The following is a 26,368-nucleotide window of genomic DNA, read 5'->3' as shown; positions in this document are numbered from 1 at the left end:
CGAATTCAATGGGATTTAATATTTGCCAGACGCGAATAAAGATTTTAAATGAGCACGACAAAAAAGTCTTATGAGTATCTATAAGCGCGAGAAAGATAGTTTATTGAGACCCGTCGGCAGCCGATGCGGCTGACGTAACAGTATTTTTTTGGATTTATTTTTTGCCAATGTTATGGGTTGCGCAGTAGCGAAATTCCCCCAACCCCCCAGCCAGACTTAGGATTCTGGGTTCACAAGTTATTAAACTTTATTTTTTTTGTTATTCTAACTTGCCTAAAATATGTTCTCTAAATATGTCGTCAGCTCTCCGGCTATCAAGTTCTGTTTATATACAGGGTGAGTCCTAAATATATATACGTATATTTTTAGGGGTAGTATATTTCGACCCCAGGAACACGTCAACGAAGTTATTTTCGCGATTTTTTTTTTAAATTTTAAGAATATTTTCATAGTATTATGGCAATAAGAAGTATATTAAATTTACAAGAAAGAAAACCGGGATCTCTTTCTGGTAAATTTAATCAGAAAAGCTACAGGGTTCAATTTAACAAAAAAATATTTTTTTTCTTAAAATTTCAAAGATAACTCGGTTATTTTGGAGTGATTTGAGAAATATGTATATGTTTCTCTTTTATCGAGATCTACCAGCCCTGAAAATATTTGCACTTATTTAAGACTCGCCCTGTCAGTTTTACCTGTTCAGTCAAAATGTACCAAGTAAAACATTGTGTGAAAAAACAGACCGTTTTACTTGGACTGAATTAAGACGGAAGACTGCTAAGAAAACTGACTCGAGTCTCAGTCATCAGTTTTACAACAAAATTGTCGTTTTGCCTGCACTGAAAAAAAGTAAACATACAACAAGGATCCTTAAAAGGCGACTTAAAAATCTAATGTTTTTGAATAGTTTCACAAAAAATCTAATTACAAAATTGTTTAGAGATGCTTAATGATTCCTGCCAAACGATATGAATACGAAATTTAAAAACGCTAAATACAATTCCATGTTTTTTTTTCAATTTTACTAATCACTATGCCTATATTAGAACACCGAAGTTAAGCGACGTAAGGCGATAGTGGTGGATGGACGGGTGACCGGTCCGAAACTCTGTATAGTATATAAAAGTGTAAAATCTATTGATACACATTGCTCATTCACACCGGTTCGAGGCCGAATAAGATCGGATATCTCGTGAGTAAGAGTTAATTTAGACACTTCCTAAGTCGGTAGGCCACTGACCATTATATAGCCCAGGACCGCGCTTCGGATTCCGCGTAAACAAAGTAGGCCCCGTCCAGATTAGCCCTGGCAGCAAAAAGGAGACGTTAACTGAAATCTTTACTTTTTTACTTACTATGCCTATAATTCATAAAATCGCAGGTAAAACTTACAGTGTGTGCGCTAAAGCTTCATTCAGAAACCCTCACCAATGTCTTCAAAACACAATTAAAATTAATAGAATATCCTAGCAACGGCTTGCCGTAGTTAGTTGTATCCATAGAGAAAGCCTAATATTTAGGTTATAAAACAATAAACTTTTGAATTCTAACCGCAATCAACATAATCCCTCTATCAACTATGCAGAAACATTACCAGAAGAAGTAACAATTTGCACAGCGGAAATAGTTGCAATTAACAAGGCAATTATCTCCCTGTACAAACAGCTTAAAAATGTTGTAATCCTCTCAGACTCCAAAAGCGCTATTGACAAGATTCGCTATCCCGGTGTAGACACTTCAAATGACTCGATCACACTATCAACCAAAAAACTCCTAATAGAAGCAAATAATAACGGCACAAAAATACACCTAACGTGAATACCGAGTCACAAAAGCATAAGTGGAAACGAAGCTGCAAATAAAGTCGCAAATATTGGAAGGTCACTCAATGCACCCAAGAATATCAACATTGACAAAGCAGACATACTAGCAGTTATTAAACATAAACTAACAGAAGAATTTTTTCAAAAATGGAAAACAATAGCCACCAACAAGGGAGATGGTACAATACTCCAGAAGAAAAGATACAACCAACAGGACATTGAGTGAGAGTACTGTAATAATAAAACAGGACATTGTGTGACAGTACTGTACAACTACAAGCTAAAAACCATTAATCTCATCAACAAGTTTATAGACAAAAACAAACTAATACTAATACTGCCATTACTCGCTGACGCGTATTTGGCACGCATCAGAAGATGGTCACGAAGGCGTTTTCTTTCATGACTTTTTCTGTGACTGGAAAGCCCGATGCGTGATGTTATCTGCCTACCGCACTCCGGACATTCAAAAATCTCATTGCTTTGTTACCTCTTTACTTTTTCGTTGTCGCTGTTAACTGAGTTTACAATTCTTCTCCACTGAGTTCTATTGTGAGCTGTTTCTTCCCACTCATTCTGCATATTAATCCCCTTCAAGTTTTCGTGGAAAATGTCCTTGTACCTTTTCAGTTGTCCACCCGGCCTCCTCTTACCGTCTACAAAACCAAACTAGAATTATAACTTCAACTTTTCCAAACAATCCATCCTTTTCTGTTTATTTTGGCTTGCCACCACAACACCAATCCTCGTCCATCCGATCCGTACCATTTTGTGTAATGCTCATCAGCGGGCGGAAGAGGAAAGAGTCTAGACCTTTGTGTTATCCAGATATCCTGACTGATACACGTAACTAGATTAATTCAGGATCTAACATCACTGATTGCAGCATGACGAAAAGACGGACGGTCTGCAATGAAAACTAATGCGCTGGCAAATTGCACCTTTATAGGAAGCAGAGCCATAGAGCTGCCACAGTGAGGGAGATAGCTCATCATTACCACACCATACCATACCAAATGCCAAAATGACATTCTTCGCAAATTTAAAACTAGTATAACTAATGGAAAAGTTAAGAGTTTGTTAACTTTTTTCACTAACTGAAGATTACTACCACTAATTTTGACGTTGTAAATGCCTTTTTTTCCATAACAAGGGACCGTCCTTTGCCGGAAACACTGCGACCTGTGAGGCCTATTGTGTTTGTTTCCCCTTTCTATATCTGAAACCATTCGCCTATTCCCTGTACCCTGCACTAACTTATGCAGGTCCTTGATAGGATGGGAGCATAGTTCCTGCGGTTCTAGTCTAGCTTTCCCAAATAATAAGTGTCCAATGCGATCCAGAGCCTCGCAGAGTCTGCAGCAAAGACTTCCTTGATACAGGTTGAGCTTGTTCAGGTAACACTTGACAGCTATGTGTCCTGTCAAGAGGCCTGTTGTAATCCGCACTTTATTCCTGCTGAGCATTAGCAGTTTTTTGCGGTTTTAGAGCTAGGTCCTTGGACAAAAGCCTTGCTGTGCCTGTGTCCTTGTGTTGGGAATGCCCTACATTGATATTAGAGGAACACCTTTACACGCTAATTGAAACCACTAATTTATTCCAATAATTTCGAGGTTCTAAACCTGACCTAACAAACAAAACGTTACATGTGGACTGTGCTGGGTGAATCAAGTTCAGAAAGGAATCATGACACAAAAACTGTTATTAAATTTTTATATTTTACACTTTATTGCTTTTTTAAAATCGATACAATATAAGTTATTATCTCTGCATCCTACGTAAATCCTATTGTTAAAAACGAACGGTGATGAAAAGCTTTCACTAGGCAACGAACACCTGAACATAATATCTGATGTACTTAAATTAATGATGTGTAAAACGCCCATATTACTAATACAAACGGCGTAAAGAGTATTTTCATAACGATACGGAAAAGGCGTGGTCGAAATTTCTCCATCTAGTTTAATTTTTTCCGAAATTTCGCATTGGTTTTCCCGAAAGATCAGTCTGTATAGGCAAGAATCGTGCGCAGTGAAGTAGAGCGCATTTTCGACGAAAACTAACGAAGAAAATATATTTGTGCCAGTTTCAAACTTCCAATTTAAGTCGCCAGCAGATGAAATACAGTAAACGGTACCTTTGAATAAAAGAAACAATAGATTAATCTATTTTAATAAGTAAAAAAAGTGTGTATGTACTTATGACATGTTTGAAAAAGTGTAGGTTGAAATGAAGAAGAAATTCGTAAAAAAAATATTTCGATGTATGAAGACATAGATAAAAGAAACAAGTTTAGATTGGAATGCTCGGCTTGCCGCCAAAACTTATAATTGTTTTGGAGCGCGTCCGTTGTAGGGCGCTGCTATAGCGGTTGCTAAGAACAACCGCAAACAAGAACAGATATAATTTTCTCTTGTAAAAGTCAGAATCATAGGTCAGAATCTTCAAAAATTATAAAATCTTTTAAAATGTAAACCGCCCTCATTGATAAAATACCAAAAAGTGTTTAAAGCGTCCATTTTCAAAATTATTTCCCCATTGCGCTCCACCAAGTTTGTCGATGGAGGTTCCTTTTATTTTATTTTATTTAAACTCATGAAATAAAACTAAAATACAAAGTTCCAAACCTTACCTGTGACGCTTGCCCATATTATACCATGCTCAGTTATACATGGGGAGCCAAAAACTGGCCCATTTATTTTATATGACCAGTTTATTACACCTTGCTCTGTTAAAGAGTAACAATTCCCTTTAATTGTTCCAGTATAGATAATACTCGACTGGCTATTAAAAATAAGATCTGCTCTTACACCACCGCAAAGTTCAGTCTTCCATATTAAATTTCCATTCTAAAACATCTATAATTTAAATTGTTTCCTTAAGCCTCGTCTACGCTTAACGTTTCACCTGTCATGTCTCACCTGTTCATAAAACATTGTGTAGACGAAAAAAGGTCCGTTTTACTTGATCTGAATTATGACAAAAAACGTTTAGAAAACTGGGTGTGTGACGGGATCATTCAATTTTAACTAAATATTATATATGTATTATATAAATATTATAATAAAAGTATATAAGGATTCTTGCCACTTAACTGCCGATATAGAAATTTAATTCTACGCTGTGTTTGTCATAATGCGGACCAACCTGCTCTCACTACCGGTTTCGGAGCCCTACTCCATCATCAGGTGAGCTTGGACAGATCCACAAAATGACAGCCACAGCGCAGACATAGTTAATTCCGACTTGTCGGAAAGTGTCTGTTAGATAGTAAGTCCCGAACGGGAGATAGCGGCCTGCGTGCAATTTGGCTTGCCTGAAAAAAGCCTTTTACCATCTTTTTACTATCGATAGTTTCGCCTCGGTGGTACGAAAGTACTACCATTGCACGCAGGCCGCTATCTCCCGTTCGAGACTTAATATCTAACCGACACTTTCCGACAAGTCGGAATTAACTATCTCTGCGCTGTGGTTGTCATTTTGTGGATCTGCCCAAGCTCACCTGATGATGGAGTAGGGCTCCGAAACCGGTAGTGAGAGCAGGTTAATCCACATTATGACAAACACAGCGTAGAATTAAATTTCTATATCAGCAGTTAAGTGGCAAGAATCCTTATATAATTTTATTATATACCTATACTGCAAGAAATTTGTTTTCTATTTTATAAATATTATAAATGTATTTCAGAAATTAATATGTTTAGGATATACATTCATATGAAGTTTTTTTAGAATAGGTGCAACAATTACCAACTTAAATAGAAAGCATGTCATTAAGGAACAGCCTGTATATAAGTAAATTTACAAAAAATAATATAATTTTGCCAAAACGTTTAAAGATGTTTAATGATTATTACATTATTACCCAATGAATATTTTCACAATTAGGTTTGCGTGTTTAGAAATAAAATTTAAACCACATAAATACATTTTTGTCGTAAAATTCCATGTTTTTTAAGCTTCACTAGGCACAATGCCAAAACCTTAGATCTTACGTTATGTCTAGATAGGGTTTCCGTCAACAAAACTGCCGTCAGTCCTCTAGACTCTAGACGATCTTCCGTTTTGACTGACAGGTTAAACGTTATGTGCAGATGGGGCTTTAAATACAATATTCATATACATACATATATAGATGCAGAGTACACGAAATTGTCATATGATGCAAATATCACAGATGTTCCCACGATACACGGACTAGATCTTGTCTTGTCTCTAGTTGTGTAGTCCCAAATGATCTGCTTTTTTTCAAGATCAATGCAGTATATGATACCATTTCCACAAGCAATTACAATAAATTTTTTACATGGAGAAATGCTGGGTTTAGCTTCAATTTCAGCAGGGAATACAAACTTAAAATACAGAGTACCATCTTCACGCGTTATTGTAAATATATTTGAGAAACTCCCCACAGCAATGTACACAGATTCTCTAAAATATATATTTTTTTTTAACATTAATTTTAATTTTAAATAACAAGAATTATTGTACCTTTTCTTGAATACAACAGGCGACGAATCAACACAGCCTTTCAAGTCATATTTCCAAATAATATAATTATCACAATTAAGAATTCCCGAATTACTTTTTTTCTGAAGAGGTTCAAGTTTATTAAGTCTTCTTTGCTTTAATTTCATATTTTTTAAATATAATAAACAAGCTTCTATGGAATTATTAAACAATACTGTTGCAAATTCGCCAAGATTATCTGTATCAAGTTTGTACTGAAGTTCAGATAATACTTGAATAGCTGCAAGCGAAGTACCTCCCAACTGAACAAACGTATGTTTAATAAGACTTCCTAAAAGAACCTCCTGTTCAATACATAGATACTGATTTAAAATGCTTAAAAATGCTTCACTCGCTGGTATACTATCTTCAGAACGTACTGAATCGTTTTGATAATATTTCTTTAATTGTCTGTCACAAATTTTACCATGTGGATTCAATGGAAAACGAGACACTACATCAATAAAATCGGGAACTTCATTTTCACTAAGGATCTTTATCAATTTAACTCTTAATTTATCTATTAACTGTTTTCTGTTTTTATTATCGTAATTATCCATTAAAACAAAGCATAATATCTTTTTAAATTCGTTTGAATAAATTAGTCGACTTTTCAGACCAGTATTTTTAAATATAACATCTTCTATATGGTCTAAGTTAACTTTATGTCCGAAATGTTTAATAACGCGGTTCTTTCGACCTCTATAAAATAACTTTTTATTTCTTAATTCCCCTAAATCTCCTGTGTTTACAAGAAATTCCGATTCTTGTAATCTTTCATCGTTATTTATTAAACAAAATCTACTTTTACTTCCTAAAAAAAATATCGTTGGTTGGCATGAAAATCGGCACTGACATCATTCTTGCCGATTCTTATGTAAAATAACCCCCTGAATCCAAATATGACATACATTCTCCCCCCATCAACAACCGTTTTCGGAGGAGAGTCCCCTACCAATTTTGGTTTGGTACTGCTTTTTAATTGTTTGGTACGATGAAAAGGATAATTTTGTCCTCTACATTGTTATTTCTGTCGATTTTTCCGTTTATATGTCGCATTTTTTTCGCTTACATATTTCAGCTTATAGTAGGTAATAAATCTACCGTACTGACAACTGTTACTTTTGGCAAAGAGTAGATAAGAGATAAGACAAGAGACGACAGTTCGCGCGGTACCTTTTATGTTTGCGTGTTGGGGAGAGTGACCTCGTCTCGCTTGTCCCTTTAAATTTTCGTAATTTCTTCGCGGAAAATTTGAAATAGACTATTATTAAAACTTGCCTGTATAGCTTATAAATAGTTACTGTATGGGTAAAGAAATAAATAGAAACAAAAAAAAATTAGTTTTCTAAATATTATATAAAATAAATTTGTCGGGGAATAAAGATAATAAAAGCAATATTTTGTATATCATTGGTAAACAAGATAAAGTGACCAAGTCGATTTGTAAGAAATGTTTTATTTACGTGTATTTTTTTTACATATGGACTTGAACAAGTGTAATATCACAATGTGGAGTTTATGTACAAAAAAATAGAGTTGCTCAATTTTTTTTGTAAAAATATATTACAAGCTTCTAACCATGTCTTCGATCTATGGATTACATTTAGTTTAATAACATAATTATATAGTATATTTCTATAAAAATACTTTTCAGGATCCTTTGGAAAAGAGTGAAATATTATGTTTGTCGAAGAATAAGACCTTTTTTTGCAGTCTTTATAAGCACACACATTGCCACCATCTTGTCTTTCCTGGGGTGCAACTTTTCATGTTTCAAAGCGATAGCAAAGTAATTTGTAGCTTGATGCACTATGTTCAGTAGCAACATCGATTCGTAGCGATATTCTGATTTCTCGCTTTGTGGCGAGGCGACAGTCTAGACGTGTGCAAGAGTGTGATAGTTGATACCATATTTCGCAGCATTTGAGCGACAATAGTTTTACAATGAACATGCTATCGATCTGGTTTTGACATCGCTTCTAAACGATCGGATGCTAACTTGAACAAAGTTGCACCCCTGCTCTACTCATGTCCTGTTCAGTATTCATATTTAACAATAATTACAAATTAGTACGCAACAAAAACGATACTAAAATTAAACCTTAAAAAGTCTCAAAACGATAATATATCGAAAAACTCTGAAAACACACTTTAAAAAGGCAAAAATGCAAGGAAACAACTAATCAGATTTGTTTATGTTTAAGCCTGATTAGCACAGCTGATTAGCGTCCTAAAATCATAGGTTAGAATAAATAAAATACGCCGTTGTCAGATTTTCAGATTTTATCTGTTTATCTTTGAAACCGATCAACTTTATTCTGTTTCTTTGATATTATCAGTACATTGCGAAAAAAGAACCTAAACCAACCTAAACTAAAAATTTACATTTCCGTATTACCATACGTCACTTATATCCTTCTTATATTATTAATTTATTTTCAGAAAATATTGTTTATTTTTCAAAGAAATATACTTGGCAACAGACAAAATGGGACTTGATTGGACCTTTAAATTTTAATATATCTTCGTCTCTATCGCGAAATTCGACTTCTTTGTTCACTGTCGTCTCTTGTCTTATCTACTCTTTGCTTTTGGGTCGATATATCGTGTAACTTTTTTATTTATAAAGATTTTTTACATACTGTCTGCGAAGAAAATATAGCTGGAATGTTAAGAAAGTTTTTGAAAAAAACTACAATCAATTATTTCTATAGATTTGGAGATATCGATTTTTGAATTTAGAGATTTAATAGCGCGGCCACTGTCGAACACCAACTCAATTCCACTTATTTTTACTAAACATGCAAGTGTTTCTAAATTGCACTTAAAAATTTTCGTATACAGGGTGAGTTTCCTACGATGTTCGCTATGGGTATCTCGGAAACTACTGGAGATAGAGAGTCGGTTAAATGGGGAAAGAATTGCAGCTATTTTAGACAAAAAGTTTTCAGATAAAAGTTGTAGATAATCACATTCTTTATGAGACTGTGTCCTCCGTTTTCTACAACATGTATAGCAACATGTTGCTACATAGATACTAATAAATTTTGCGATAAAGTTTTACTCCTGGTTAGAAAAATGTCGCCCGCGATCCTTTGGTCCCGCGAAGGAAAATATTTACTTTCCGCCCTTATTGCACATCAAACTCGCATTGATCAAACAGTTTGTGAAACCAATGAAAAAGACAGTTGCCGCATTTCAAAAGAGCAAAAGCCAAGAAAGGGGTTCTTGGGGATCACCGGATTAGACAGCTTTTCAAAATTCAACGTGTATTGAATACTTGAATCAAAAATACAAACGAGCTTTGTTTGCATTGAGAACTTGTTGGCAAACATGTGTAAGAACTTTTTCGGTAACCACAAAAGCGATAACGATTGTGTCTCTCAGGTCGAGGAATTGCTTTTAACATACAAGGCGACGGGATGTACTGTGTCTCTTAAAGTACACCCACAGAACTTTTTCCGTGAAAATTTAGGTCAATCTCGGATGAACACGAGGAACGGTTCTATCAAGACATAGCTAAACTGAGGAAGATCCTTTCAGGGAAATGGAATGCAAGCATTTTGGCGGAGTATTGCTGACTTTTGGGAAGAGGGAGTTGCACTTCAGGCTATAAATGGCAAGAAATAAAGGTAGATATCTTTTTATTTATTGTTGTTTACAGCTAAAATAATTATTTTCAGCTCTTCAAATTAAATTCATATCTATAAAATTATTAACATTATCAAAGAGTAATAAAAAGGGAGGCTTCCTTTGAAAATGGTCGGTGTTAGAAGAAACCGGGAGCTATATTTGGATTCAGAACATCATTTTACATAAGGACCAGCAGAAATGGTACCATGGCTCGAGATCGTTTTCGTAGATCAGTGTATTTAGATGACAATTTCAAAATTTGAAGTACCTACCTACCTATATAAATCTCCCCTATTCCATTTTCTATTTTCTGGCCATTTTCACTAAATAATTCAATAATGGTCTCGTCTAGTGGATCTCCAAGTGGTATGTAATTGTCGCGATTAAAATAGTGTGGGACTTGAAAAATACTGGCCCAACAGGACAACTCTGATATACCATATAAATTAAAAATCTTTAATGCCTTATTTATTTTATACTCCAAAAGTTCTAAAGGAAATGGTTCACCACCCAGTGCTAATATTTTCAATGTCAAACTCTGTAACATATTAGCAATATGTTCATGACTAAACCTGAAAAGTTTACAAAAAATAGATAGATATATAGATAGACGAGTAATAAAATTGAATCATGAAATTTGATTAACCGCTTTGAACACGGTTCGTTCAATTGAATTGAACGAACGAGTCATAAGAATATAACTTTATCACAATGCGACTGGTTCGTTATTAGTTATTTTATACTAATACCAATTTTATATATTAGTAATAAAATAAACTATAGTTTAACACCGCATTCATAATTGTTAGAGCTCGAACTCACTGACGACCAGGTCGCAACGACCTGGCCGTCGGCTGGCCGGATGTATTGCGCTTTTAGCTGCGGCCAGACGAACGACCAGTTTCAACAGAGTTGTCAAATCTAACGGTTTTTTACGTTTTACCAATTAGAAAATATTATTTCAGAAATGTTAAAATATCCGAGTTAACTAAAAAGCGAAGTTGCTATTCACAACAAACAAAAAGCATTGTGTACGCGCGACCGACAAAAAGGGAGATATTCTGTTTCTTTTTTCTACTGATATGGCGCCCTTATCGACTTCAGAAGTAAACATATTAGGGCCATCGTAAAAAAAGATCGTCAGACACTGGCTATAAATATAAGCAGGTAGAAAGTTTAGCTTCCAGTTATTTCAATGTTTACAATATAACGAAGAATCTACAACAGTAATTACTTCTATTTTTATGAATGTTTAAGTTACTTTCTTAATTTTTTTTTTCAAAATAATGTACCTAGTAGAAATATAGTCTAATGAACCCTGTCTGAAAAATGTTAAATTAAATATAATATTTAAAACACAGTTGTCCTCCTTGTACATGACTACAATACAACTAAAAAAACAAACTTAATAAAAAAAACAAGTGGTTGTAGAAAAACTCTAAATATTATTTTTTTTTATTTTTTAACATCGAAACTCAAAGGTATAATAACAGGTATCATACCAACCATAAATAGAGTAGGTATGTCATATAAAAATGTTTTGAGTTTTTACTAGAATCAACCCTTGATAAAAAAAAGGGATTAGATTTAAGTTTACCTTTGATCCAGTCTGTATACTATTTCTTTGGATTTTCTGCACGTGTGCAAGAACTACACTAAAACACTATATCTTATAGAAAATAAAATATTGTGCCTTGAGTTTGAGGGATTTCATCTGAAAAATTATTAATTTGGAAGAAAACCGGCAACAAGCGGCAGAAAATAATAATATTTATGTGCAGTTTTCTGGTCCCAACAACCAACGGACGGCCAGGATGTTAGTGTGCGCTATATCATTTGATTTAATGGTTTTAGAGGTAGCTGCGGCCTGGCCGGTGCGACCTGGTCGTCAGTGTGTTTGAGCCCTTGGGTGGTAGTTAAAAATTATTTTTTTCCGGCGCCCTAAAAAATCCTTGAAAATGAATTGCCACTTCATAGCAAACTTCAATTGGTCGTCGGCACGTGTTCTTTTTTTTAAAACCAAAAAAAAAAAATGTTCCCGGTAATTTTTCGTCAAAAGGAAGGATAATTAAGACTAATAATGATGACGACTAATAGTTATGAATAACAAAATTGTTGATAAAATTTTGGCGATTTTAAAATACATTCGCCATTTTGAATCAATCAGCAGAAGCTTTCTGATATCAAAAATGCAAACATGGAATATTTTTCAAGTCAGTTAAGTTCCTGTGATGTGATCAATTCACTTCAGTCGTGAAAATGAGTCTTAATTTTATTAATAAAAATTTGCAATGCCTTAATCATCAATAGGCAACCAAACATAGGAGAATATCAAAATTATAATACCCTTAGTTACATCAGTGCTTATCTCTATCATATACTTATTTCTCTCCTTTTATCTTAGCAGTCAGATAGGCTTAGGCTTATAGCCCTGTGCCCTTTTAGGACCAGCCACCACTGGGAAATATTTTAATAAAGTTACCTGAATAGTAAAGATGGGACCACTTGCAAAAACGTGATACACCCTACTTGAAAAAGGGCCCTGTAGAGATAGTTTGGATTCAACGCAACAAGTTTAGGAACAACTAACAACGTTGCATGGTGAAACAAACTGAGGAGCAATTCCACAAGACTGGGATCAAATGTAAGCGGCGTACCCCAATAAATTACATCGCTGTCTATAATATTAAAATGTTTACTATAATAAAAATAGATAATTAAATTATAGCATTATATAAAATATTTTTACATACATACTTGAGGCTAATAACATTACTTCTAATACAGGAATATGGTACTCGAATAGTTTTACTGTCTCCAGTTGATCCAGATGTTTGTATAACACAAAACATATTTTTAAAATTTAATATTTTGAAATCCCCATTATCAAGAGTGCATCTCCAAAGTTTCAATTCATTATCTTTTAAAATTATCTTATCCTCTAATACACTAAACTCAACGTTTATGTCAAAAGAAAGGATCCATTTAATATTAAGGTTTTGAACCGTGTTTTTACAGACATTTTGTGTCATAAATACAAAGCAGAAATTAAGTTTCTGAAAACTATTAATTTCATAAATTTAATTTTTTTTAATAAAATTATATTATACCTTAATATTATTGGAGGAATGTATATGTTTTTATCCATAACTAATCCCACACAAATGTCTCTCTCCTTTATGTGCTCACATAAAAATGTTTGTATTTTTTCGGACAGAACATTAACGTCTTCGAATGTTAACTTTTGAAGAACACAATTTTGATCGCACAAAATTAAAGCAGTTTTTTTTTGACAACTACTTGAAGTGAAAATTGTTTTTGAAATGTTCATTTTTTCACAAGGTGAATTTTCCATTTCAAAAAAGTACCTGAAAAATTTAAGAGGTAAGAGGTTATATATATATTAGTTTAATGGCCACATCTGCCAGGGCTATCCGGCCGAAAGAGGTTATAATCTAATAAATTGTTTATGTTTTACTATATTTTTTAGGTAATTTTTAACGTAGTTTTTGAAGGTAGTTTTTAAAATTTTAAAACGTAGTTAATACAAGAAACTACGCGTAGTTTGGCGTAGTCTTTTGCTTCATAAACTACTTAACAACCCTGAGAAAGATATATGAAGTTATCTGTAGTTATTGAAATGACAACTGACAAGAAACTAAACAAAGTAGTCAAATTTTGGACAAATCTTTACATTTTTTTCCCATGAACTGACTTAAGAAAAGATCATGTCTGTTTATATTAAAAAAACTTAAATTGAAAATATATTCTTAAAAATATATAATAATTAATATTCTTAAAAAATCGACAGTAAACACATATTTCAGGCAGAAATGTGCGAGAAGGCAATGCCTATAATTTTAAATCGGCCCGTTTGAAATACCCGCGGAACTATCCAAATATTCTATTCTTCAAGACGTGTTTGTGGACGTGTTCAAGACCACGTTCAAGACAAACATAAAGATGTTGAGATGGATAAAAAAAATACAGTTATTTAAGAAAGCACGGTGTTTCTAGGGCAAGATCACGCAAGATGTTCGATATCATTTAGGTCGATTCAGTTCGCAGAGAAAATTAAGTGATATGCCTATGGTTTTTAAATTATTAATTTAAAATGAATTTTATACAAATAATTTTTTGTTTATTAACTATTGGTATAATCGCATTCGGAAGTTTAATAAATTATTTTGAAAGTAAACTACCGCACTTTTTGAATCAAACTTTTCGATACGGAAAATTCTCCGCTAAAGGAAAAAAATCCAAATTAGTGACTGAAGTTCCAAAGGCCTGGTTTAAACATTTCTATCTATTTGCAGTTTTAATATACACTTATGTATTGATTCTAGTAACAACAGTTTACATTTTTAACTGGAACGTCCCAAATTATGTTTCTAGTGCTCTAGATCAAATTTGTGGATCATCCAGATATGCCTATAGTAAGTGTATTTTAATAAATTGAATGTTGCATGGTAATAATAAAATTAAACATTTTAGCATCCAAAAATAAAGTATTTATAGCGGTTTTGTTAATGGCGCTGCAAGTATATAGAAGATTTTACGATACACACTTTATATCGGTTTTTGGGACTGATAGCAAAATAAATTTGTCACACTATTTTGCAGGACACATTCACTATCCAGGAACTGCACTTGCTATACTGTGTGAAGCTCCTATATTTACTGAAGCACCAGGTAGGTATTCTATTATAAAGAGATTAAGAGTCCAATTAATTGCTCTTTTTTCAGATGAAGTTACAAATGAAGCTCTTCAGTTATTCAATCTCTCATATTCAGAATTATTCTCGATTGTATTGTTTTTATATGCTTGGTGGCATCAGCATATCTGTACAAAACTATTAGCAGCTTTAAGAAAAAATAAGAAAGGTCAGTTAAAAAAAAATATAATGTTACCATTGATTTATTAATTTATTTACAGGAAATGTAGTAACTAACGAATACAAATTACCTGAAGGAGACTGGTTTAACTATTTATCAGCACCTCATCAGACTGCAGAAATATTAATGTATGCATGTCTGATGTGGTTGTTATGGCACAACATTACATGGTTCTATATTTTTACGTGGGTTTTATCAAATCAGGTAAACTACTACATGTTAGATGGGTAATAAATAACAAACTTATTACTTTTTAGATTGAGACAATACTGCTTAGTCATTGGTGGTATCAAGAAAAGTTCAAAAACTTTCCCAAAAACAGAAAAGCTATAATACCATTTATATATTAGTTTGAATAATATAACAATTTATTAAGCTCAAAGCTTACATTTTTCACAGACTGATTTTAGATTCTATATTTCTTTAATATTTTAAAGTAAATGTTACACTATTAAAGAACACAAAGTTACATTTATTAAATATATCACATTATGTATGTTAAAACAGATAAGATTTTCTAAAATTTGTAACTAAATGCATCCATTCAATAAATAAAAATTGAACTAAAAACAAGTTAATTGATTATATAATCATATATAATTCAATTAAGTCACTCTGAATTATTCAATAAATTGTAACAAATCCCCCAATTTTTCTAAGTAAACATCGGGTACAAGATCCTTGTCTTCTTTTTTACCTGAATCCTTCCATTCTTTTACCTCCTCTAAAGATGTAACACCACTAAGAACCAATAAAGTTTGAAATCCACATCTTGTACCCAGCAAAATATCTGTATTACATCTAAGGATATCAACTTTGTATTATCAATTCCAGAAACATCTTTGTAATATACAGAAATTTACCTGTCACCCACCATCAGTGTTTTGTTCGGATCAACACCATATTCTTTTATTAAACAATCGGCAATGTAAGAATTAGGTTTCCCAACTACTAGAGGTTCTCTTAATGCACATGTCTCCACTGCTTTAACTATTGAGCCAGTCCCAGGAATGACAATATCTGTAGGCATGGGAAACCGTTCATCAGTGTTGGTGGCAAGGAATAAACAAGTAGGTTTATTTAAGTATGTTGCAGCTTTCATCATTTTAATGTACGAGAAGTGTTCATCAAAACCAACAATTACAGCTCCGACATCTGGATCAGGATTAAAATTTTCAATTGCAACAGCTACATTTGTATTTAAAACATCGGGCTAAAAAATTCTGTAAATTAATCTAAATACTCATGTTCCTTTATACACTTACTCCTAGTCCGCTATATTTAATACCTGCGGATTCCAACTCTTGTGCTATCCCTCGAGAACCGATAAGATAAACTTTTTTTGAGAAGTTTCTATTTTTCAAATAACTTACTACCAAATACGATGTACTAATAATTTCATCCTAAATAATATATGATGATATATACACCAAGTAACTTACACAAACATTTATAATCTACCTTATTAGCAACTATGTTCATTCGTTTGGTTTTAGTGACAAATTCCTCGCGAATTTTCGTGGAGTTGTTTGTAACAAATAACACCTTTTTACCCATATTCCTTAGCCGATTTACAACTTCGGCAGAATTAGGTAGCGGGTCATTTTCAAGCCACAAAACTCCGTCACAATCGAATAGAACCGTATCAACGGAATCCAGAAACTTGAGAATATCCTCTTTTGAAAGAGACGCAAGATCTGTCAAGGATGATGCCAGAAACATCTTCGTTCAAATAATAAATGCTACACTAGGAATTTGAAAAATAAGTTTTAAGAAAATTGAGTATAACTAGTATTGCAATATAATCGAATATTTCAAGTTTGAATGACAAGCAACGGATAAGCACATCACATTTATATAACCTCTATTTGTCCTTTTTGTCAGAAAATTTTAGTTCATTCGTGTTTTCTGGAAATCAAACTCTTCCTTTAACTTTTCCAGGTTGGGATTTTGTTGATCGCGGTTCGAATTCCGCGTAAACAAAGTAGGCCCTGTCCAGATTAGCCCAGAGCAAGGGCCCAGAGATAATAGGCTTTGATTAGCCCGGCAGCAAAAAGGAGACGTTTAATTCTTGTTTCATTAAAAATTAAATAACATTAATCAAAAGTAAATGATATAGGCAACTAAGAATACACAATGGGGAAAAATATAATGTATCTGGCTTTTCTCTAATCTTGTCAATATATAAAAAAACTCTATATTCTAGAACTTAACCGAATAAAAAACTGTTGATAACATGGCTTATTAGAAATATATTTAAAAATCACAGTTATGGGGCCACCGAGGAAACGGTATACTATCTTTAATGTTATGCATTCCCAGAATAAATTGTATATATCTCTCAAAACCTAAACCGAATCCTCCTGTCGGTACATTTCCAAATTTCCTCAAATCTAAATACCAGTCCAGGTAATGATTGGGCGGTAATCGGGACTGTAGTTTCTCGTAATTGTCCTCACGTAAGCTGCCTCCCACCAGCTCGCCAATTTGTGGAACCAGCAAATCAAATGCAGCTACCTGGATTTAAAAAATCTACCAATCTATAAAGATAATACAAGATGTTTCCTCAGTGGTCTAAAACATTTTAGGGTTTGATTCATCATATGGTTTTAAGCAAAAACGTTCATATAAACAGGGGTTCTAAAGTACATACTTTCTTTCTGATCTACAGGGCTTTAAAACATTTTAAAAAAATCGCATTTCTCCCAATATGTCGGAAAATACTTTAGATATTTTCTTCAGTTTCGGTATGTGGTTTCCCGGTATAAAGCGAGTTCATTTCAATTATCTGTTGTTTTCCTAGTTGAACCAGTGGTGTCCGTACGCACACACCCCTGGATTGTTTTATTAACCTTCAATGGCGTGGTGAGTTTCCGTAAAAACTAGCATACATGAACATTGAGGTGGGCTTTTAATTTTTTTTATTTTTCTTTCTCGAAAACCATTCAATGTATAAAAAAAAACTCAAGAGATGAATTTTGTTAAAAAAGTTTTGACCATCGAAATTTTTTTTTTCTCGAAAAAAAAACGCATAGGCGTACCATTTATTTTAAGCCGATTAAATTGATTAGTTATTTGAATTTTTAACATCCTGTAGATCCTTTAAACTACCTGTTCATATAAACTTTTTTTCTTAAAAATATATAATATAATAAGGAACACCCTAAATTTTTCTAGACCACTAAAAAAACAGCCTATATTGTCGCTCTATGAGCAAAACACACCGAGTCAAAAAAATAATATTTTTTTTAGTCATTTTTCCTGAAAAAATATAAAGCTATTATTACACTTAAATATATGGCTAAAGCTCCGTCTACACAGAAAGTTTTATCTGTTCAGTCAAAACATATCCTATAAAACCTTGTGTGCAAATTGAGTGTGTACAAAAAAACGCCCGTTTTACTTACGTAAAACCGTCTAGAAAGCTGAGGAGGGATTGTTCAGTTGTATAACAAAACTGTCATTTTGCCTACACAAAAAAAAATATAAATTTACAAAATTAATATGGATATATCACAGCATCTAATAATAGTTCAAGAAAATAGGCCTTCAAAAATGAAGTTTTGGTAAAAATTTGACAGCTTTTATTAAAACATTTGTTTCAAAGTCCTTACCGTTTCTCGGAAATTTGAAAAAAAAAACACTTATATTTTTCACCCCTTCTCGGCGTGACTTTAACAAAATATTAATTGAATTTTATAATTTTCAAAACAAATTAAATAAAAATGTTACAGATATAAATTTTTCAGCAACTTATACAGGGTTGTTCACCACATACGACATGGAGTATTGTAGCTAGACGATTAGATTTTTGCAAATTGTAAGTTTTGGGTTCGTTGAAGGACTATTAGAGCTACAATAAAAATATTTTTACAAGATACAGAGTGTCCCAAAAAAATAAAAAATAACAAAGTTATATTTTTTTAAATGAAACACCCTGTATATTATTACATTTTTAGTTGTTTGATTAAAATAAAGGTAAATTTGATTAAGGTTTATCACACTTAAACCTTACCGTTTTTGAAATATTTTCATTTGTGTGAAATTGCAGTAAAAATTTTAAAACTTCGATTCCCCAAGGGTATCGAAGTTTTTAATACCAGATATTTACTGAAGTTTATTTATTGATCAGTTATTGTGTTGCAATAATAAAAATAATACTACCTTATACAGAGTGTCTAAAAATTTATTTTAAATAATTTCTAGCTTTAAACGGCAATAACTTGTTTAATTTAAATGGAACACCCTGTATATTTTAGGAGCATGAGATGCACAATTTAATTGTCTATCAAATTGTATTATAGCATTTTTTACCTATATCTTCAAGTTTTTGTAGAAAATGCATTTTCTTATAATTTAGACCATGTATGATATTTTAGAATATTTTTAAAGATGTAACAAATTTTTATAGAGTACAGATACTAATATTGTCGATAAAATTAGTTTATTTCATTAAAAAATAAAAAAAAAATTGAAGAGATAGGTAAAAAATGGTATAACATAATTTGATAGACAATTATATTGTGCATCTGATTCTCCTAAAATACAGGGTGTTCCATTTAAATTAAACACGTTTTATTGTCGTTTCAAGCTAGTAATTACGTCTTGCTTGACAGGTAAAACGTTATATGTAGACGAGGCTAAGACAGACAAGTCTCTTGAGAACTGCCTTTTAACAAAACAAAATAAAACACTAAATCACCACAATACACGAAAACACTTTTACTTTTACACTGGACGCGCGTTTCGCTAACAATGTTAGCATCATCAGCAGATGAATATAACCTAAAAACTATAAACTACTAGTTTATATTCATCTGCTGATGATGCTAACATGGTTAGCGAAAGTATAAAATTTAATTACTAAGTGTAAAAGTGTGTTTTGATGTATTGTGGTTTTATTTTGTTGTGTAGCACAAAGGTTCCAACCCTCAACTGTAAACTGCCTTTTATAGATGGCCTTCCATTTTACCCGACATGCAAAACTCCCAGGTAAAAGATAATGTGTAGGCGAAGCTTAATAAATATGAAAATGATTTTATAATGAAACTCATAATTCCTAGGCTTTGTGGATTTTTTCAAATTATAGCTTTATATTTTGGTAGAAATCTAGTCAAATGATGTTCATAAGTAAAAGATAAATAAAAAAAATCCGACTTTGTGTGTATTCTCTGTAGACCGACGATATAATAACTGTTAACTTACATTTGAATCCTCAATTTCTTTCATATAAAACGGTTTCTCAAGTTTGGGCCAGTTTATAACGAACACGGGAATATTTTCGAAGTATTCCGTTAACGCTAATTCGTGTTCTTTAGAAAATGCTCCTTTATACTTTAGTGGTTTACTAAGCTTATTCGTTACGATATCTGCCGCTTCAAAATACGTTAAAACTTTAAACTTCTTATCAACCCACGAAAAATTATGTTTATTCTCGGTACAAACGTAAATATCATCCGTATATCTGTCCAATAAGTGTTTGGTAACGCCTTTAATTAAATCTTCTGTTATTTCGAGTAAATTGTCTAATGAGGTCAAAAATGCTTTTTCCAGTTCAAGCATGTAAAATTCAGACAGATGATGCCTTGATTGTGAATTTTCTGCTCTAAAAGCCGGACCAAAACAATACACTTGTTTTAGAGCATGAGCTGCAGTTTCCAGATGTAACTGCCCCGAGACAGTTAAAAATGATTTTTTATCGAAATAAGCATCTTCAATATTAACATTTTCTTTTGCCATAGATTTTAAAAGATTGTTATTATCGGGAACGACTTTAAAAACTTCACCAGCTCCTTCACAATCATTTGATGTAAGAATAGGAGTTTGAACACATACATAACCGTTCCTGTCTAAATAATTATGGAATGCTAACGTCGCGCCGTGTCTCACTCTTAAAACCGAACTGAACTTTTTAGTTTTTGGTCGTAAATGCAAATATTCTCTAATGTATTCCGGTGCGTATTGTTTTCTAGGCGCAAAAGGATAACCTTTTTCAATGTCACATTCTCCAATAACCGTTATATTCTTCGCTTCTATTTCGTTTACACCTTTAGGGCTTTTACATACAGTTCCGAATGCTTGAACGGATGATCCTACTGTAATTTTAATGTTAGATTTGTCTTGTAGTACTACTTGTAAATGCTTAACTGTAGAGCCATCGTTTATATCGCAAAACGTTACGTTTTTTTGTTTTCGTACCGACTTAACCCATCCCTATAAAATGAAAATAAATTTGTGATATATAAGTTGGTATAAATTGAATACATACTTGAATTGAAATTTCTTCCCCAATTTGACTAGCTTTCAGAACATTTGATATTGATTTATAACTACAAAATCTACGTAAGAAGACCGGTTTAACATTAAGAACTGTGTTTAACATGTTTTCTGGCTTATTATGTTAAATATTTAATTATAAAAAGAAATAAAAATCCTTTAAAAATCAAACATTTTTGAAAAAAATAGCAAGGTTATTTTGTCTTTTCTTCTTTTTATTAATTAATTTAAAGGCCTAAGCTACTAGGACTATCCGGTCTAGTAATAGGGTACTACTCGCGGTGGAGTTCTTTAAGCAGGTCTATTCTCTTAAAAGCCATACCTGCCAGGGCTATCCGCCTAATAGGAAATTATAAATAATATAGAAGATCCCCAGATTTTGTGGCAAGGAAAAGGGATCTCCTCTATTCATAAATTTAAAAGAATCTGTTTTTTACACGCAAAAAACTAAAATTTTACACGCTCGTCCCTGATCAATAATAATATCGAGGTTTATTTGGTTGCTGCACTTTAAGACCGGCTTAATTTATTTTTCTATGAAATGCCTACTTATTTCTACCAGGAAGAAATTTGTTGTTTTACAAAATTTTTGTCAAATCATATAATATAAAATACTGTTTATGTTCAATGGGTCACCCACACATTTGATCTAATCAGAGAAATAGAAGGGATAGAGAATGAGCGTCAACATGCGCAGAAGGTCTAATGAAGTTGGGCGCCATATTCCAGGTCTTTGTGTCATTTTGTATATAGGTGGTAATCTATAAGTAATCAAATATCAATTTGCTGTTTTCAACCATACGGGGGGCAATTTAAATTTAGTGAAATTTCATTTATTATGGTTAGTTAACATTAATATGATTTATTTAATTATCAGTTTCAAAACTGCGTACAATATTGGTATATAATACACTAAATATACGAATATTCTGACAAAAGACGCTACGGACAGATGACCTTTTCGTCGTTAAACACTCGAAATGATATTAAATAAGTATTTACAATATTTCATGTTTACTTGTACTGAATTACGCGTTTCAATTTAAAAATTTTTGCAAATTTGGCAAAAATTGTTCTAAACAACTTTTTGTTCAAGTTGTATATTCATAAAAACATTTGGTTCATAATTATTTTGATGATTACCTATCTTGTATTTTTAATATAAACCTAGAAAAATATGTTTTTGTTTTTTATTTTTTATTCGTCCCTTCAAATTGTGTTACAAAAACTGTTATAAATAACATGTCCTCTAACAAATATTTTCATAATACATAAACATCATTGATTTTATTAAGGGTATTATTATTAGTATTTATCCTGGTTTTTGTCGACAATAAAAACTCAATCTTGTAATAGAACATCAATTTTATATTTCGTAAAATTATTTTGATACAAATTCAATTTGTCAAAATTCAAGTCATTAATATATTGATAAACAACCCAAATAATTCCTAAATATTTTATTATAAAAAAAACTGTTACCTTGTAAACACATTATGGTTTGTCTTAATACTAGAAAAATCATTTATTTTTTTTGCACAAAGAAGCTTGTCGATCCTTATTTGTCCACAACAAAATTCTGTATGTACAACATACATATACCTAATTTATTATTAAGAAAATTAGATTATATGATCTCAGAATTTTAAGAAAATGTTTTTAAGATAAAATAGTTTCTTCTCAACTGTAATATTGTCAACTTTGGCCTGTATTTTATCTATTTAAAAACATGGGATTGACAATCCCCTTACTAAAATACATACTGGAAAGTACTGATTAAGTTTCATTGCATCAAATACCTTTGCTATAAATCCTGGCTCACAATTTAAGGCCATTGCAAAATGCTATTGAACTTCATAATAGATTTTACAAGAATAAAAGTGTAATATTGAAACAAAGTAACATTGTAAGCTTCATGACTAATAGTCTCATTTTTAACACTTTAAATATCATCTCGTTAACAATTATGAATATTATATGATTTTTCTCAGTGATTTGTGGTACAGATACAAATTAATATATGCCCCATAACAGTTTTTAAATAAGAAACTTCTGCCTACAGATTTAATTTTCTTATTGGCATAATACCCTTTCTTCCTATATAAATCTTGCCATTTTTTCAGTCCAATGTTCCTTGTTTTTACAGTTGTAGGAATACTAAAAATGTTGACTATAGAACTAACTCGATACTATGTTTGAAAAAGCCTTCATACCTGTAACTGTGCATAAATCTAATTAACTGAATTCTCCTCCTCTTGACACTCTGAACACTGCTGCTGCTAATGTTAGAAATATTTAGCACAAAACTACAACTACCTACAACAAACTTTACAATAAAAATGTTAAATTTTCGCTGTTCGATTAAAATACCCTATCTTATGTTTTCTTTTCCTCCAAATAATCTTCTTGTCAAGTAAGGACCAATCTTATTTGACATATTTCTGCTACACTTGAACTTGTGCTTTCATGGACACTATAAGAGTGCACTGTTTTACAGAAGCACAAACATTGATTCCAAGTATCATCTTCCTCCACACGTAATAAAAACATCCTCTTTAAATGGCCTCATCATACACTTATTTTTGACCATTCCCAATTACAATCACGATTTTTACAAATGGCCTTTAGGAAAACAAAAATCAACAGTTTTGGATCATCTGTAAACACGATTATGTTGTATAAACTTACACATGAAAACTAATCATTTTTTCCGCGTATTAGCTTTCTTAGAATGACTATGACAATATACAACAAGCACGACAACAAGCCTTTTTGAATTAGTGTTTAGAATAATTGAGATAATAATAAATTTTAACTAGATAACAACACAAACGAAAAAAAAACAAAACAAACAGATGTCAATTAAAGAGGGGAAGTGACAGCGAGACCTGGAAGATGTCTGCCATCTTGCCGTCGACAAAAATTTGGATGCGCACTCGTCGAAGTTCATTCTCCCACTTCCATATCTCTGCTTCTATTAAAAGATCAGCCTACGGGCGGACTTTTGTTTACTTCATCAGCTGTACATACTTAGATATTGGGTTAGATTCCGTTTCATATTTTGTCGGTTGATTTTTGGTTTTAACTCTTTGATTTTTGGTATTATTTATTATTGTAGTGCAAAAAACTAATTATTTTGGTGTTGAAGTGACATAAACTACTACCAGATATATGGTCACTCTCGGTTTCGCACAAAAAAATAGAAATTTTAAAAATTACACGTTGTGCAAGTGATTTAACCTAAAAGTGCCCATACATTTTTTACTTATCGTGATTTTTGTGTGTGTTTTTTAAGACTCTAACAATTCATCAATAAAGCTTAAGTGGAGTGTGTTTTCGGTGCTATGCCTCATCTTTGTTGTGTTCCTGGTGGAAAGGATAGTTATACTAGGCAGCCTAAAGTGTCCGGAAGAGCAAGAAAAGTGGGTACGAGTTATAAATCAAGAGAATTTTATTGAAAATATCTTTAATAAATTTAAAAATAATATTCTCCCATGATGGTATTAATGAAAACTGGACAATTATGTTTATTTTATTCATATTGTGGAATCTCCACTCCAAGTGTTGCTGGTTCAGCTTCGATAGATTCAAACACGTAAGTAGGTATTATGATCTAGGGAAAAATAAAGAATATGTGTATTAGAGATCATGAAAAAGATTATTATTTTGAGTTCAAATTTTAAAAAGATTTTTGTAAAGACAAGACTGATACAGTTTAAAAAGAAGAATGTGTTTTTGTTTGATAATATATAATGTATGTTAAGCATAACATATATTTGTTCAGTAATTTTAATGAATAGTATTGATTATTTATAATACCAAATTAATATCAAATATTTAAGTGATGGCTGAATACAATATGAATAAAATAACAATAAAATTGGTATATTTGCATAATACAAAATTAAGTTTTAAGAATAAAGGTGTTACTAAAAATACTAAGAAATTCATATTTCTTTGTTTTAATTGGTCTAATGTTATTTACATTTTACGTAAGAATTATACCGTATCATCGAAAAATCGGCGTCTAGTTGGCTTGGAAATGAATATCGATGACATTCCCTAAATAACTGTACACATAAAATAATTAACTAGAATTTTACAATCTTGGAAAATTTGATATTCTTGAACCTTGATTCTAAATATTCAAAATTTTTTTGATTTTCTTGGAATTTAGGTTCGGGAAAAACGCTGATTGATTTTTCATTTGGTTTTTCATTATTTTTATTTGGTTTAAAAAAAACGGTTCGGCTAACATTATAGCCTCCATCAGTGTTGTGTCATATGAAAAAAATAGTGTCGAATATAATCCAAAAAATTGCATATAAAATATGCACACCACGCACATAATGTTTACTGCGTACTCCATAGTCAATGTAGATAATTTTAGTGTTAAGAATAATAATTTTAAAAAATATGTGGTCATCTTTTGATAAGTTTATATTAGTTTATTAATTGCAGTAAACATTATGAGGTGTGAATTATATTGTATATGTAATTTTTGGATTATATTCGACACTATTTTTCTCATATGACACAACACTGTGAAGGCTATAGTTAGCCGAAACGTTTTTTTTTAAACCAAATAAAAATAATGAAAACAAATGAAAACTTAATCAAGCGTTTTTCCCTGAACCTAAAATCCCAAGAAAATCAAAAATTTTAGAATAATTTAACATATAAAATGCCAGCGATCTTCATTTCATAGCCATCGCTGACGCCTTTTTAGATAATATTGTATTATTTGTAAATATAATTTTTCGAACATTGATACTTGCAAAATATACATATAAATTTTGTGAATGCAAATAATAATACATCACTATTAGTAGATATTCAATGTTTTTGTTAAATTAGATCGATTTTCAAACCCCAAAATTTAAAATATATTTACATTTTACCCATTATCTTATGTACCTATACATTATTTGTACATTGTAAAACATTTGCTGCATATGTATGGTTCATAATTTATTTGCCAAAGTATTTATTACTATAAATAGGTATATATGTTGTAGTTATTAACTGTATATTATGTATATTTCATTTAAACTATATCATTTTTAAAATACAAACCAAAAATCTGAGGAATAATTATGTTTTCCATGTATTCTACAACATATTTATTAATCCGTTATATCTAACTAGCGTGACGTCATAAATCTCGCCCGCAGGCTGATCTTTTAATAGAAGGCATTGCTTCAGCGATGGCTATGAAATTAAGATCG

General features: G+C 31.9%; 4 protein-coding genes across 9 annotated transcripts; 1 reads left to right on the top strand and 3 right to left on the bottom strand.

Annotated features, from left to right (window-relative positions):
- Window positions 1-3,522: 3,522 nt before the first annotated feature.
- On the bottom strand, window positions 3,523-13,359 carry LOC115884015 (beta-alanine-activating enzyme). Of its 5 annotated transcripts, none has more exons than XM_030902452.1 (8): window positions 13,079-13,359; window positions 12,726-13,031; window positions 12,451-12,666; window positions 10,245-10,540; window positions 6,315-7,146; window positions 5,951-6,254; window positions 4,456-4,672; window positions 3,523-3,960 (listed from the first exon to the last, which is right to left on the bottom strand). In XM_030902452.1, the coding sequence occupies exons 1-8, from the start codon at window positions 13,321-13,323 to the stop codon at window positions 3,536-3,538; spliced, it is 2,841 nt and encodes a 946-aa protein (XP_030758312.1). In that variant the 5' UTR covers window positions 13,324-13,359; the 3' UTR covers window positions 3,523-3,535. The 5 variants fall into 5 exon arrangements, with proteins under 5 accessions (XP_030758312.1, XP_030758314.1, XP_030758313.1 ...); XM_030902454.1 differs by having other exon boundaries at window positions 6,315-6,624; window positions 13,079-13,358; XM_030902453.1 differs by having other exon boundaries at window positions 12,726-13,024; window positions 13,079-13,358.
- Window positions 13,360-13,644: 285 nt separating this feature from the next.
- Window positions 13,645-15,434, top strand: LOC115884008 (polyprenol reductase). Its single transcript, XM_030902443.1, has 5 exons — window positions 13,645-14,404; window positions 14,463-14,660; window positions 14,715-14,852; window positions 14,905-15,068; window positions 15,122-15,434. The coding sequence occupies exons 1-5, from the start codon at window positions 14,083-14,085 to the stop codon at window positions 15,212-15,214; spliced, it is 915 nt and encodes a 304-aa protein (XP_030758303.1). The 5' UTR covers window positions 13,645-14,082; the 3' UTR covers window positions 15,215-15,434.
- On the bottom strand, window positions 15,316-16,779 carry LOC115884007 (glycerol-3-phosphate phosphatase). The gene is made up of 4 exons (XM_030902442.1): window positions 16,326-16,779; window positions 16,130-16,267; window positions 15,728-16,077; window positions 15,316-15,665 (listed from the first exon to the last, which is right to left on the bottom strand). The coding sequence occupies exons 1-4, from the start codon at window positions 16,584-16,586 to the stop codon at window positions 15,485-15,487; spliced, it is 930 nt and encodes a 309-aa protein (XP_030758302.1). The 5' UTR covers window positions 16,587-16,779; the 3' UTR covers window positions 15,316-15,484.
- A 207-nt stretch (window positions 16,780-16,986) lies between these two features.
- LOC115884006 (probable asparagine--tRNA ligase, mitochondrial) lies at window positions 16,987-21,360 on the bottom strand. 2 transcript variants are annotated; one of them, XM_030902440.1, is made up of 3 exons: window positions 21,133-21,360; window positions 20,070-21,077; window positions 16,987-17,381 (listed from the first exon to the last, which is right to left on the bottom strand). In XM_030902440.1, exons 1-3 carry the CDS (start codon window positions 21,244-21,246, stop codon window positions 17,121-17,123), a joined length of 1,383 nt encoding a protein of 460 aa, XP_030758300.1. In that variant the 5' UTR covers window positions 21,247-21,360; the 3' UTR covers window positions 16,987-17,120. The 2 variants fall into 2 exon arrangements, with proteins under 2 accessions (XP_030758300.1, XP_030758301.1); XM_030902441.1 differs by having other exon boundaries at window positions 17,253-17,404.
- Window positions 21,361-26,368: the final 5,008 nt, after the last annotated feature.

Source organism: Sitophilus oryzae, unplaced genomic scaffold, assembly GCF_002938485.1.
Source record: "Sitophilus oryzae breed Bouriz unplaced genomic scaffold, Soryzae_2.0 scaffold_2008_pilon_pilon, whole genome shotgun sequence".
Classification (NCBI taxonomy): Eukaryota; Metazoa; Arthropoda; class Insecta; order Coleoptera; family Curculionidae; genus Sitophilus; species Sitophilus oryzae.
This window is presented reverse-complemented; position numbering and strand designations above follow the sequence as displayed.